The sequence below is a fragment of the Saccopteryx leptura genome, chromosome 1 (assembly GCF_036850995.1).
Source record: "Saccopteryx leptura isolate mSacLep1 chromosome 1, mSacLep1_pri_phased_curated, whole genome shotgun sequence".
Classification (NCBI taxonomy): Eukaryota; Metazoa; Chordata; class Mammalia; order Chiroptera; family Emballonuridae; genus Saccopteryx; species Saccopteryx leptura.
In genome coordinates this window covers 56856348-56869827 of record NC_089503.1, presented here as the reverse complement: position 1 = coordinate 56869827, position 13480 = coordinate 56856348, and the positions used below count along the sequence as shown (strand labels likewise).

The following is a 13480-nucleotide window of genomic DNA, read 5'->3' as shown; positions in this document are numbered from 1 at the left end:
TTTAACCAACTGAGCTAACTGGCCAGGGCCTAACTTTGCACTGTTAACACTAAAAAAAATTTTTTAGGCATTTATTGATTTTTGGAGAGAGTAGAGGGGAGAGAGAGAGAGAGAGAGAGAGAAAGAAAGGGAAAAAGAAGCCTGACCAGGCAGTGGCGCAGTGGATAGAGCGTCAGACTGGGATGCTGAGGACCCAAGTTCGAGACCCAGAGGTCGCCAGCTTGAGCATGGGCTCATCTGGTTTAAGCAAAGCTCACCAGCTTGGACCCAAGGTCGCTGGCTCGAGCAAGGGGTTATTCGGGCTGCTGAAGGCCCATGGTCAAGGCACATATGAGAAAGCAATCAATGAACAACTAAGGTGTCGCAACGAAAAACTGATGATTGATGCTTCTCATCTCTCTCCGTTCCTGTCTGTCTGTCCCTGTCTGTCCCTCTCTCTGACAAGAAAAAAAAAAAAAAAAAAAAGAAGCTGGAGGCATCAACTTGTAGTTGTTGCTTCCTGTCTAAGCCTTGACCAGGCAAGCCAGGGTTTCAAATCAGCGACCTCAGCATTCAAGGTCAATGCTGTATCCATTGTGCCACCACAGGTCAGACAAGAGAAAATTTAAAAATGAATTTCTAGTTAACACAATGTGGGGCCTGGAATTCATCTTTTGGGTGACTGAATCCTAAGATCAGCTAGGCTCTACCTGTGAAGTGCCATGTAAGATACAAGGACAAGTCTAACTTTCCAAAAAGGAAAACAAAATAATATTATCAGGAACAATTTTATGTTTTGTTTGTTTTTATTTTCTCTTGTATCAGGAACAATTTTAATCTGGGAAATTAAAAAAAAAATTTTTTTTTTGCCCACCAGGCTGTGGCACAATGGATAGAGCATCAGACTGGGATGCAAAGGACACAGGTTCAAATCCATGAGGTTGCCAGCTTCATGTGGCTTGAGCAAGGGGTCACCTGCTTTGCTGGAGCCTCCTTTCCCCCTGCTCAAGACACATATGAGAAAGCAATCAATGAACAACTAAGGTGTCACAACGAAGAAATGATGTTTCTCATCTCTCTCTCTGCTTGTCTGTCCCTCACTCTCTCTCTCTGTACCTCTCTTGCTAAAAAATTTTTTTTTAAATTTATGGATTCTAGGCCCTGGCCGGTTGGCTCAGCAGTAGAGCGTCGGCCTGGTGTGTGGGGGACCCGGGTTCAATTCCTGGCCAGGGCACATAGGAGAAGCACCCATCTGCTTCTCCACACCCCCCTCCTTCCTCTCTGTCTCTCTCTTCCCCTCCCGCAGCCAAGGCTCCATTGGAGCAAAGATGGTCCGGGCGCTGGGGATGGCTCCTTGGCCTCTGCCCCAGGCGCTAGAGTGGCTCTGGTCGCGGCAGAGCGACGCCCCAGAGGGGCAGAGCGACGCCCCAGAGGGGCAGAGCATCGCCCCCTGGTGGGCAGAGCATCGCCCCTGGTTGGGCGCATGCGGGAGTCTGTCTGACTGTCTCTCCCCGTTTCCAGCTTCAGCAAAAAACAAACAAACAAAAAAAAAATTATGGATTCTAGAGACATGAAGTGAGAGAGAAAGAGAGAGAGAGACAGGAACACTGATCTGCTCCCAATGTGTCCTGACAGGGATTGAACCGGCAACCCCTGAACTTTGGTACACTGCTCTAACCCAGTGGTCCCCAAACCCCAGGCCGTGGACTGGTACTGGTCCGTGGGCCATTTGGTACCGGTCCACAGAGAAATAAATAACTTACATTATTTCCGTTTTATTTATATTTAAGCCTGAATGATGTTTTATTTTTTAAAAATGACCAGCCTGACCTGTGGTGGTGCAGTAGATAAAGTGTCGACTTGGAAATGTTGAGGTCGCCGGTTCGAAACCCTGGGCTTGCCTGGTCAAGGCACATATGGGAGTTGATGCTTCCAGCTCCTCCCCCCTTCTCTCTCTCTACCTCTCCTCCCTCTCTCTCTCTCCTCTCTAAAATGAATAAAAAATTAAAAAAAATTTACCAGATTCCCTCTGTTACATCCGTCTAAGACTCACTCCTAGACACTTGTCTCAGTCACGTGATACATCTATCTGTCCCACCCTAAAGGCTGGTCCGTAAAAATATTTTCTGACATTAAACTGGTCCGTGGCCCAAAAAAGGCTGGGGACCACTGCTCTAACCCATCAAGCTATCTGGCCAGGGATAATCTGGGAAGAAGTTTAAAGAAAATCCTTTAAATTTAAAAGTGTCAAAAGCTAACAAAAAAATGACTGCTCCCATTTATAACTGTAGAAAAATAGGTGTTATGGTGATTTGCTGCTTAAGATATTACTAATCCCTAAGGACTGCTTTAACAAAACTGGAAACTAGAAAGTGGTCAAGAGGCAAAGATATTTTTTTTTTTAATCTATTAGGATGGCTACAGGCAGGTCTGAATACTTTCATATTCTAAAATTCTGGAAGAAAAAAATAAACCCCTGGTGATGATGTTCTCATTATAACTATAAGGATTATGGGAATACTCTCACTCCAGTGGGTCCCTAATGTTAATTTTTAACCAATGCACTTTTAGGAAAAGTTCCAATTCTCTGTCAACCTCTCAGGATACCCTCCCTCTGCTGTGCACCTGTAACGTCCTGTCTATACTTGTTTTATACAATGTATCACAACATATTATTTTATGCACACATAGACACTCGTATTTGTCTCACCAGATTGCTGAGGTTTAAAAACTCAGATTATGATCTACTACTGTATCCTTTATCTAACAACAAGCACAGGGTAAATTCAAATTCAGTGAACATTTTGAAATATTGCCTCATGCAGTGCTTGGTACACAGTAAAGAAGGCAATTATCTATGAAAGGACAAGGAGGAGCATAAATAGGTGGGAAGGAAAAAAAAAAGGCAGAAGATAATTCTAACTTATTCTATTATTCAACAAAGAAATAATACTAACATCAAGAGATGGTCACCTAGCCTGACCAGGCGGTGGCGCAGTGGATAGAGTGTCGGACTGGGATACAGAGGACCCAGGTTTGAGACCTCGAGTTCGCCAGCTTGAGCGTGTGCTCATCTTGTTTGAGCAAAAGCTCACCAGCTTGGACCCAAGGTCGCTGGCTTGAGCAAGGGGTTACTTGGTCTGCTTTAGCCCCATGGTCAAGGCACATATGAGAAAGCAATCAATGAACTAAGGTGTAGTAACAAAAAACTGATGATTGATGCTTCTCATCTCTGTCCGTTCCTGTCTGTCTGTCCCTGTCTATCCCTCTCTCTCTCTCTGTCCCTGTAAAAAAAAAAAAAAGAGATGGTCACCTAGAATATTTTTAGACAAATAAAAAAGCTATCATCAAATAATTAGATTAGAGACCTAAGACACCAGCATATCTTTAAGAAGAATGTTAAAGAGCCTGGCCAGTTAGCTCAGTGAATAGAGCATCAGCCCTGGTGTATGAATGTATCGAGTTTCATTCTGGTCAGGGCACACAAGAGAAGTGACCATCTGCTTCTCCTCCCATACTGCCCCTCTTCTCTCTCTCTTCCCTTCTGTAGCCAGTGGCTTGACTCTTTTGCACATTGGCCCAGGGTGCTGAGGATAGCTCAGTAGGACCGAGCACTTCAGTGTCAGACACTAAAAATAGCTCAGTTGATTCAAGCATCAGCTCCAGATGGGGGCTGCTGGTTAGATCTTGGTTGGGGCACATGTGGGAGTCTATCTTCCTTCCTCTCAGTAAAAAAAAAAAAGAAGAATGCTAAGGATCAAGGATAAATTTGCTCCATTCTTATGCCTACACTTCAAAGGTATGAGATATCTAAATAATTGGACACAAAGGAAGTGAATTACTATGAAACCATGAGGACTTGATAAGTTCCTAGAAGCCCTTATGCGTGAATTTTGTCAACATGTATCTAAATAATTGCAATAAACTCCCACAAAATATAACTGTGTGCTTATCAAAGAAATCTTGAAATATTGGGTACTTCTTCTTCAAAACCAGTCCTGAATGATGGCTCGAAGAATTGAGAAAAAAGAAAACCCTTGAGAGGTCTGTGGAAAAGAAAGGCATGTGCTAGGAAAGGCAGCCAGAGTATCATTTCATTTTTAAATTTTTTCCTTTTATTTATGAGAGAGAGGGTAACAGAGACAGAAGCATCAACTTGTTGTTCCACTTAGTTGTTTTTTAGTTATGCACTCATTAATTGCTTCACCTATGTGCCCAGACTAGGGATCAAACCTGCAACCCTGGCATGCTGGGACAACACTCTACCCACTGAACCACCCAGCCAGGGCCAACAGAATTAACATTTTAACTCTCTTTCACACACTGTAATCTTTTTAAAGTCGGTTAACTTATTTATGTCTAAATATCAGCACAGTATGTTACAAATGTTAATTACACCGATAAAATGTCTATTTAGGTATACAGGAGGGTGAGATTTCATAATTAAAACTTCTAATGATTTTGAGAAACCTTCACTTTCCAACTCAAAATAATCTTTCTCATAAAAATAAAGCTGCCAATACCTTAAAGACTGGATCTCTTAATCCAGTAGGTAAAGTAATTCAAGTACATACAGTAAAAATCAAGACATCCTATTTCAAAAAAGGGTAAATAACTAGTCCATGATCAAACAGGTATGTAAATAATCTAAACTGTCCTTTCTCTTCCAACTAGTTTAATCTAGTACAACTACTACCATTGCCTGCATCCAGAACAACTTGTTTCACAACTGCAAAGACTATTCTATATTCATTTTGTTAGATAATCAACCCTGTCAATATTATGTGTTCTCAAGAGAAATTCCATGACAGGGTTTCAAGGGCCCATCAAATTAAGTCTGCTTATTTCTACATATATAATAAGGGATATTACTGCAGGAGGTACAGAACACAGTAGCATTATAGTAGAAGCAAACAGGTCTGTCACTGTAGAATTATTTTATATATGTAGTATATAAAAATATAAAATATGTATTAAAAATATAGTGATTTACTGGATAAATTTAGATAGCGGTCATTTTATTTTCCAAAAGTATACATGGATGAAATGGAATTTTCTTCTAAATCCCAACCACCTTTTTCATTAAAAATATTTTAAATGTATTTGATGGTACTGATGAAATCAGTTAAAAACTGGATCTCAGATCAATATTCTAGAACTAATGTTCTAATTACCAAATGTTTTGGCAACTGCCCAAATTCATCTGTGTGAAAGTTTTTCTGCTAAAATTTTCCCTAACTTAGAAGGCATAAAAAAGACGATTATATGAAATTTTACTGACCTTTATGTTTCTTTTCTTTTTTTAAAGCGATGCAGGAGAGACAAGAACATTAAGTAGTTTCTTTATGTGCCCTGACCGGCAACCTGCATGCTCTGGGATGACACTCCAACCAACTAAACTATCTAACCAGAGCACCTTTATGTTTTCTGATTTCATAGATTCACTTGTTTTTTAAGAGCAAAATAAGGTTTAAGAATGAACTACAAAGCTGGCTTGTGGTGGCACAGTGCAGTGGTCGGCAAACTCATTAGTCAACAGAGCCAAATATCAACAGTACAATGATTGAAATTTCTTTTAAGAGCCAAATTTTTTAAACTTAAACTATATAGGTAGGTATATTCCTTATCGAGGTAGTAGTGCCCGCACATGGTATTTTGTGGAAGAACCACACTCAAGGGGCCAAAGAGCCGCATGTGGCTTGTGAATCGCAGTTTGCCGACCAGGGGCACAGTGGATATAATATCGACCTGAACACTGAGGTCGCTAGTTTGAAACCCTGGACTTGCCTGGTCAAGGCACATACCACAAGCAACAAGCAAGCAATGAATAACTAAAGTGAAGCAATTATGTGTTGATACTTCTCCCTCCCCACCCCTCTGCAAAACACACACACACACACACACACACAAATACTACAGCAGACTAAAAGAGCACTGTATCATGGAAATCAACCTTTCCAAGGGGGCCAGGTGACAGTGTGAATATAGCCCTCTTGATGTTGCAATGAGAAGACTCAGTACTGACTAAAAAGTCAGGTAGTACAAGTTTTAAAAATTTTTATGGTATACCAGTTGAAAATCACTGCTCTAGAATCCCAACTTACAGTTATAACGTATTAGCCTGAATATCTAAACAACTCTACCCATTTCAGCTTTCCTTATCCAAAAGGTCAAAGGCCACCCACTTCCTCAATCAAAGAAAATATTTGAAAAACGACCCCCATTCACTATATTCTCTTTGCACACACTGATCCGTATCACCTCTTTGTCCTAGAACCTTGTTCTGAAATTTTTTGGTGCTCAATCTGTCAAGGAGCTCTTGCTTTAATTTATAATTATCTGTTACTATTTGTATTCTGGAAATTAAGGAGCCTAAAAACTACTGGTAGTCAAATTTTGTAAACTTTCATCTGTACACAGATGAAGCATTTCCCCCCAGCTATGTTTTTAGGACTCTCCATTTTACACTTATTGGCAGAAAATAAGACTCTTACCCTACGAAATACTTATAATGTTAAGATAAAAAAACATTTGGAATGAAAGGAATTATAAAACAGTATAATTCAGACAAAATGAACATGGACAACTGGATAACCAAGTCCATTTATAGCATTTTGTTAGTTCAGAAATGATTTCTAAATTTTACAAAGATTTAAACATCAAAGTTAATATAGTGCTCATTTCCCACATTTATCATACCCTTCCCCCTCACTCTGTATATGCAAACATGTACATACACAATCTCCAGAAAATACCTCCCCAAGAAGTTATTTAATATATCATAAAAATTGCACAAATCAGCAGCTATAAGAACTGTAGCAATGAAAATTCCAAAGGTTTGCTTTTAGCAGCTGAGAGGTAGAGATTCTTTACAAAGGAATTCTATATCAAGTTCTCTTCTTTGAGGGAGTATGGCAGCAAAGAAAATTTTTTGTAATCTGATTGAATATAAACAAGATTCAAATGAAAGTAAAGCTTTCACGAGTTGGTAAAGAAAATATCTGATATTTAAATTATAAACCTTTCCTTACAAAGACAAAGCTTTATGCTGATTCAACAATGCTGAAAGAGTATGTTACAAGTAATAGCAATAAACAATGAAGCCCCTAATCTCCCCAAGCCAAATAATTCAGTTGTATTCTTAAAACTTTATTTTCATAAAGATTATATAGTTAAAATACAAATATTAAGAGGTAACCTGAAGTATAAACAAACAGCTTGAGAAAATGGAGTTAAAAACCCTTGCAGAAAGCTAACAGAACTTTTAAAAAACAAACCTGCAAGTCAGTAGTCAACAAAAGTAGGATTTACTTTGCATCAACCAACAAAAGCAAAAGGCTATCCTTAAAATGATCAATAAGTAGAGAATGCAGGAAGTCCAAATGACAGGGAGGTGTTTAAGAAAGACAATCTATAGAAGGAATGATCCAAACAGCAAGAGAATTCTTTAAATCTCTTAAGAAAAAAACAAATGCCAGTACTATCTCATGCCTCCCTTGCCCTTGTCTCAATGTGATTGCCAATAAATATGTACTCTTCAAAAGTTCCAGGGGGGGGGGCTGTCATAACAACTTTGTACTAGCTGAATGACTTGCTTTTAACTTCTGTATCACGGATCCATTCAAATTCACTGTCCTTTCTCTACCTGGGGTGTAGGTGCTGGCTTGCCATTAAGAGCCATCTGAAATGGTGTGTCCTGGCCTGCAGGAGGCAAAGCGGCAGTCTTTAACTTCTTTGTATTAGTTTTGGATAGCCGTTCCTCCTCCTCTTCATCAGAATCTTGAAGACCATACTTAGAAAAGTGGGAGACCTAAGGAAAAGAAGAATCCAACAAAATCAATTTTATTACTGTTGTTATTCAGAACAGCTTTCACAATATTTGCATTTGCAATCTTGCAAATTAGCTATAAAAAAAGAGATATCAAAACATTTATTTAGCCTGACCAGGCAGTGGTGCAGTGGATAGAGCATCGAATCGGGACACGGAAGACCCAGGTTCGAAACCCAGAGGTTGCCAGCTTGAGCACAGGGCTCATCTGGTTTGAGCAAGGGGTCACTCACTCTGCTGTAGCCCCTTTGGTCAAGGCACATATAAGAAAACAATCAATGAACAACTGAGGTGCCGCAATGAAGAATTGATGCTTCTCATCTCTCTTCCTTTCTGTCTGTCCCTATCTGTCTCTCTGTTTGTTGATAAAAAAAACAAAAACCCAACAGCAAAAAAAACCATTTATTTAAAGCACATTGAAATGTCATTTGACATTTTATTGTTTCTTTAAGATTCAGATGATGTTTGATGCATGTCCTTGTTGCTCATATAATTACTAAATAAATCCAAAAGAGCCATTACTATTTTCACATCTATACACTGCCTAGTTGTTCTCCACAAGAGTCTTTGACAAGTTAAATAATCCATTTGGCCTAGAAGAGAAAGAAACCCATGGACTATCAAGGAAAGAAGGAAGTCAATCTCCTCATCACCAAAATCTTTAAAAAGAAAAAGAATAATAATTTAGGAAGAGCTGATCTATCAAGAGACAAAAATTCTCCCTAATGTCCCTAAATGATGCCATGAGAATCCTAACTTAGACGTGTATCTAAATGCTCACAGGTTGGAGAAGGGTATTTGAATCATGGACCTATAAAGTTTATAAAATCTCCTTATTGACCTGGGGGGTTTAACTAGATGTGAATTTGAAACAAAGCATGATGTTATGAGCAGATCTCTTCCAACATACTAACTCTTACTACAGTTAGTAAGAACTAGGTTAAGTGACTATACCTTAAACACCCAAGAACCTGTTTCAGGACGGTACTCTTTGAACTGAGCTCCTTGTTTCCTTGAAACTGCTTCTAATCTTCCCTCATAGTTGATATCAGCAAGTCGATCTGGGCTCTTTATTAAACAACGAGATGTTTTGTCTGTTGGCCAAACTCCATCCAATGTAACTTCAGCCTTCCTGTAACATACGATCAAGTAAAATGTCAATGTTTCATACATATATATTTAAGACTAGAAAGCCAACTAACATCTATAGAAATAGCAAATAAAGGTACCTCTGTTACTTAGGAATTACTCTAAAGGTATTTCATAAACTTGAGTCTTGCCTCCTCAAGTAGATACATTTAAGAGCAAGGAATTATCCAAATATCAAAGTGCTCAGTCTCGGGCTCAAGGGTCAGATTCCATTTATTCCAAATTACTATGGTACATCAGTTATTTCTAGTTAGTAAAATTTAATTTTACTAACACTTAAGTTAGACATCCTTGAAAAAGTCTAGTGAAGATCTTAGAGTGCTGTTGTACTTAACAGCAAAAATAGCAACCACCGGCCCTGGCTGGTTGGCTCAGCGGTAGAGCATCGGCCTGGCATGCGGGGGACCCGGGTTCGATTCCTGGCCAGGGCACATAGGAGAAGCACCCATTTGCTTCTCCACCCCCCCCCCCTCCTTCCTCTCCGTCTTTCTCTTCCCCTCCTGCAGCCATTGGAGCAAAGATGGCCCGGGCGCTTGGGATGGCTCCTTGGCCTCTGCCCCAGGCGCTAGAGTGGCTCTGGTCGCGGCAGAGCTAAGCCCCGGAGGGGCAGAGCATTGCCCCTGGTGGGCGTGCCGGGTGGATCCTGGTCCGGCGCATGCGGGAGTCTGTCTGACTGTCTCTCCCCGTTTCCAGCTTCAGAAAAATACAAAAAAAAAAAAAAAAAGCAACCACCATCGATGAACAACAAATGATGCAGAATGAAGTATGAGGAATATTATAGTTAATCATAAATAATGAGTGTGAAGATGACTATTACATTGGTTAATGTATTCTTCTAATATCAATTACCTGTGGTTGAAGGACTGTGTCCTACTTATTCTGTATGACCTGCACCTAACAATGACTACCACACAATAAAAGGTGATTTTAAAAAACATTTTTATTCTGGTAAAAAGATATAACATAAAATTTACCATCTTAACCATTTCTAGCTGCACTATTCAGTAGTGTTATATAACCACATTGTTCTGCAACCAATCTCCAGAACTTTTTCATCTAGCAATACTGAAACCTCAATGCAATTAAGAAACAACCTCCACTGTCCCCTATTTTTAGCCACTGGCAACCACCGTATCACTATTTCTATAAATCTGAACTCTCTAGATGCCTCAAGTAAGTGGAATCATACAGTATTTATCTTTTTGTGACAAACTTATTTCACTTAGCATCATGTTCTCAAGGTTCACCCATTTTGTCACCTGTGTCAGAATTTCCTTCTCTTTTTCATGCAGAATAATATTCCACTGTATGTAGATGGATTTTGTTTATGCATTCATCTAACAATGGACACATGTTGCTTCTTCCTCTTGACTATTGAGAATAGTGCTGCTTATGAACATGGGTATGTAAACATGTCTTTGAGATTCTATTTCAGTTTTTTTTGATACATACCTACAGTGGAATTTCTCTACCATTTTAAATGTTTTGAAAAACAATTATATTCCTTTCTGTAACACCTAAACCAACTTTCTTTCCCATCACCAATAGACAAAGATTCTAATTTATCCACACTCTAGCAAAAACTATTTTTTTAACAGTAACCACCCGAATGGGTGTGACAGCTCATTGTTATTTAGATTTTCATTTCCCTAATTGTTAGTTACATTGAGCATCTTTTCACAGGCATATTCACCATTTGTACATCATCTCTGGAAAATGTGTAGTCAAGTCTCATTTTAAATTTCTGCTGTTGAACTGTAGTTCTTCTGTTATATTCTGATTATTAACCCCTTATCACATATATGATTTAAAAATATTTTTTCCCGTTCCGTAGACTGCCTTTTCATTCTACTGATGTGCTCTTTGATGTATACAGTTTTAAATTCTGATGTAAACCAATTTGTTGGTTCATATTATTGTTGCTTTGCTTTTAGTGTCCTATCCAGGAAATCCTTGTCAAATATAATGCCATAAAAATTAAAGAAAATAAAATACTTTAAGAATTTTAGGCCTTACAGTTAAGTCTTTGATTCATCTTGAGTTGATTTTTATGTACAACAAAATGTAATGGTTCAATGTCATTCTTCTTCATGTGAATATCCAGGTTTTTCTAAAATAGTTCTCTGAAGAGACTGTTATCTCCTCATTGTATGCTCTTGGCAATCTTGCCAAAAATCATTTATCCATGTATGTAAGGGTTTATTTCTAGGGTCTCACTCTGTCCAATTAGTCTATACTGTCTGTCTTTATACCAATACCACAATGTTTTGGTTACTGTAGCTTTGTGGCAAGTTTTAAAGTCAGAAATTACGAGCCTTCCAGTTTTGTTCTTTTTCCAGATCAGTATGGCTATTCGGGGTCCCCTGAGATTGCATGTGATTTCAGGATGGATTTTTCTATTTCTGTAAAACATGCCATTGGGATATTGATATGGATTCATTCAATCTGTAGACTGCTTTGGGTAGTATATGAACTAAACAATTTTAAATCTTTCTCTCTGTGAAAATGGGTTATTTCCATTTATTTGTCTTCTTTAATTTCTTTCAGCAACGTTTTGTAGCTTTCAGTGTACGAGCCTTTTGGCTCTTGGTTAAAGTTCATTCCGAAGTGTTTTATTCTGTATGATGTTATTGTAAATGGAAGTGGTTTCTTAACTTCCTTTTGAGGTTAATTTTTAGTGTACAGAAACTAAGTTTTGTATGTTGATTTTGTATCCTGAATTTATAAGTTTTTTTAGTGGAATCTTTAGGTTTTCTTCATATAAGATCAAATCATCTGTACACAAAAATAATTTTATGTTTCCCATTTCAATTTGGATGCTCTTTACTTCTTTTTCTTGTTTAACTGTTATGATAAACAGAAGTAGCAAAAGCAGGCATCCCTGTCTTGCTTCTGACCTTAGAAAAAATTTCAGTTTTTTACTATTGAGTATGATATTCACAATGGGCTTTTCTTTAAGTAAGAGGATCCACCTGGTAGTCAATGCTCCAATCAACTGAGCTATTTTTAGCACCCGAGGCTGACATGCTTGCATGGTTGGTCAGAGCACACAAAAAAGCAGCCATCTGCTTCGCTCCCTCCTCTCTCTCTCTCTCTCTCTTCCCCTCCCAGAGCCTGGGGCATTGATCAAAACAATTGAACCTGTGATGTCCATACATCAGGCCAACACTCTATCCACTGAACCACCCAGCCAGGGCCCACTGTGGGTTTTTCAAATACGACATTTCTTACATTGAAGTAGATTCCTTCTAGCACTAGGTTGTTGAGTGCCTTTATCATGAAAGGATATAAACTTTTATCAAATTATTTTTCTGAACCAGTGGAATTGACATTGTGGTTTTCTTCATTCTGTAAATGTGATGTATTACACTGATTGAGTTTCATATGCTGAATCATTCTTGCATTCCAGGAATAAATATCACTTGGTAATGGTGTGTAATCCTTTCAATGTACTGCTGAATTCTGTTTGCTAGTATTCTGTTGATATTTACAACAATATTCATCACAAACATTAGTCTGTAGTATTGTAACAATGTTGTTGGCTAACTTTGAAATCAGGGTAATGACTGTCTCACAGAATGAGTTCAGTAGATTGCCTCCTCTCTAAGTTTTTGGAAGAGTTTGAGAGGAAATGGTGTTAATTCTTCTTTAAATATTCAGTAGAATTCACCATTAAAGCAATCTAATCTTGGGTTTTTGAGATGGAGGTTTTTGATTACTGACTCAATTTCCTTATTATTTTAGATGGCTGTTCAGATTTTCTATTTTTTTATAATTCAATTTTGGTAGGTTGTGAAAATATACAATTTTAACTATGGCCTTTTCACCTAAGAGATAATAGAAGCTAGTATCTCACACTGAAACACAGAGAAACTTATGCATGGCCACAGCAGAAATATGACAAGAATAAAATACTATTAAAAATGTTTTTAGAAAATAACATTTGGACCTGATAATACTAGGGAAAAGAAATTGAGAAGTCACAGTGTAGCATTTATTATTAACTTTTAAATTAGAAAAACAATAATCACACATTGTACACTAAGTCAAAAAAGCAAATTATAGACAAATGTATATAACATGAACACATTTGTGTTTTAAAAAAAACTGTAATTTAGCTGATTATTTTAAAATAAATAAATTCATACCTATTTAGTCCTTCACCCACAGGTGGTTTGTGGTTATCATCTAAATAGACAATAACTTCTTTCCTTCGGATATGCACAATATCATCCAAATTTAGATTTGTCAAATTCACCTCTCCTTCAAAATAGATTGAACCATAACCTACAAGTCAGAGCAAATAGTTAAAACCTCATTCTGTATAAAGGGTAAATACCTATATTATACTGCTAATAATTAGAAGGAGCAAACCACTTAAACAGTCATTCAGCAATACTATGAATGAATTATTTCATCCATAATATGTATGGATGTCCTTGGATGGTTAGCTCAATTGGTTAGAGCAGTTGTCGGCAAACTCATTAGTCAACAGAGCCAAATGTCAACACTATAACAATTGAA

At 38.0% G+C, this 13480-nt stretch overlaps 1 protein-coding gene across 5 annotated transcripts in view; it reads right to left on the bottom strand.

Annotated features, from left to right (window-relative positions):
* Positions 1-13480, bottom strand: part of NUP98 (nucleoporin 98 and 96 precursor) — a 136268-nt gene that overhangs the window by 31349 nt on the left and 91439 nt on the right. For all 5 annotated transcript variants that reach the window (XM_066367287.1, XM_066367314.1, XM_066367324.1 and 2 more), the window contains 3 exons: positions 13105-13243; positions 8762-8939; positions 7625-7789 (listed from right to left, as the gene is read on the bottom strand). In XM_066367287.1, the coding sequence (XP_066223384.1) occupies positions 7625-7789; positions 8762-8939; positions 13105-13243 (482 nt within the window). The remainder of the gene's footprint in view (positions 1-7624; positions 7790-8761; positions 8940-13104; positions 13244-13480) is intronic.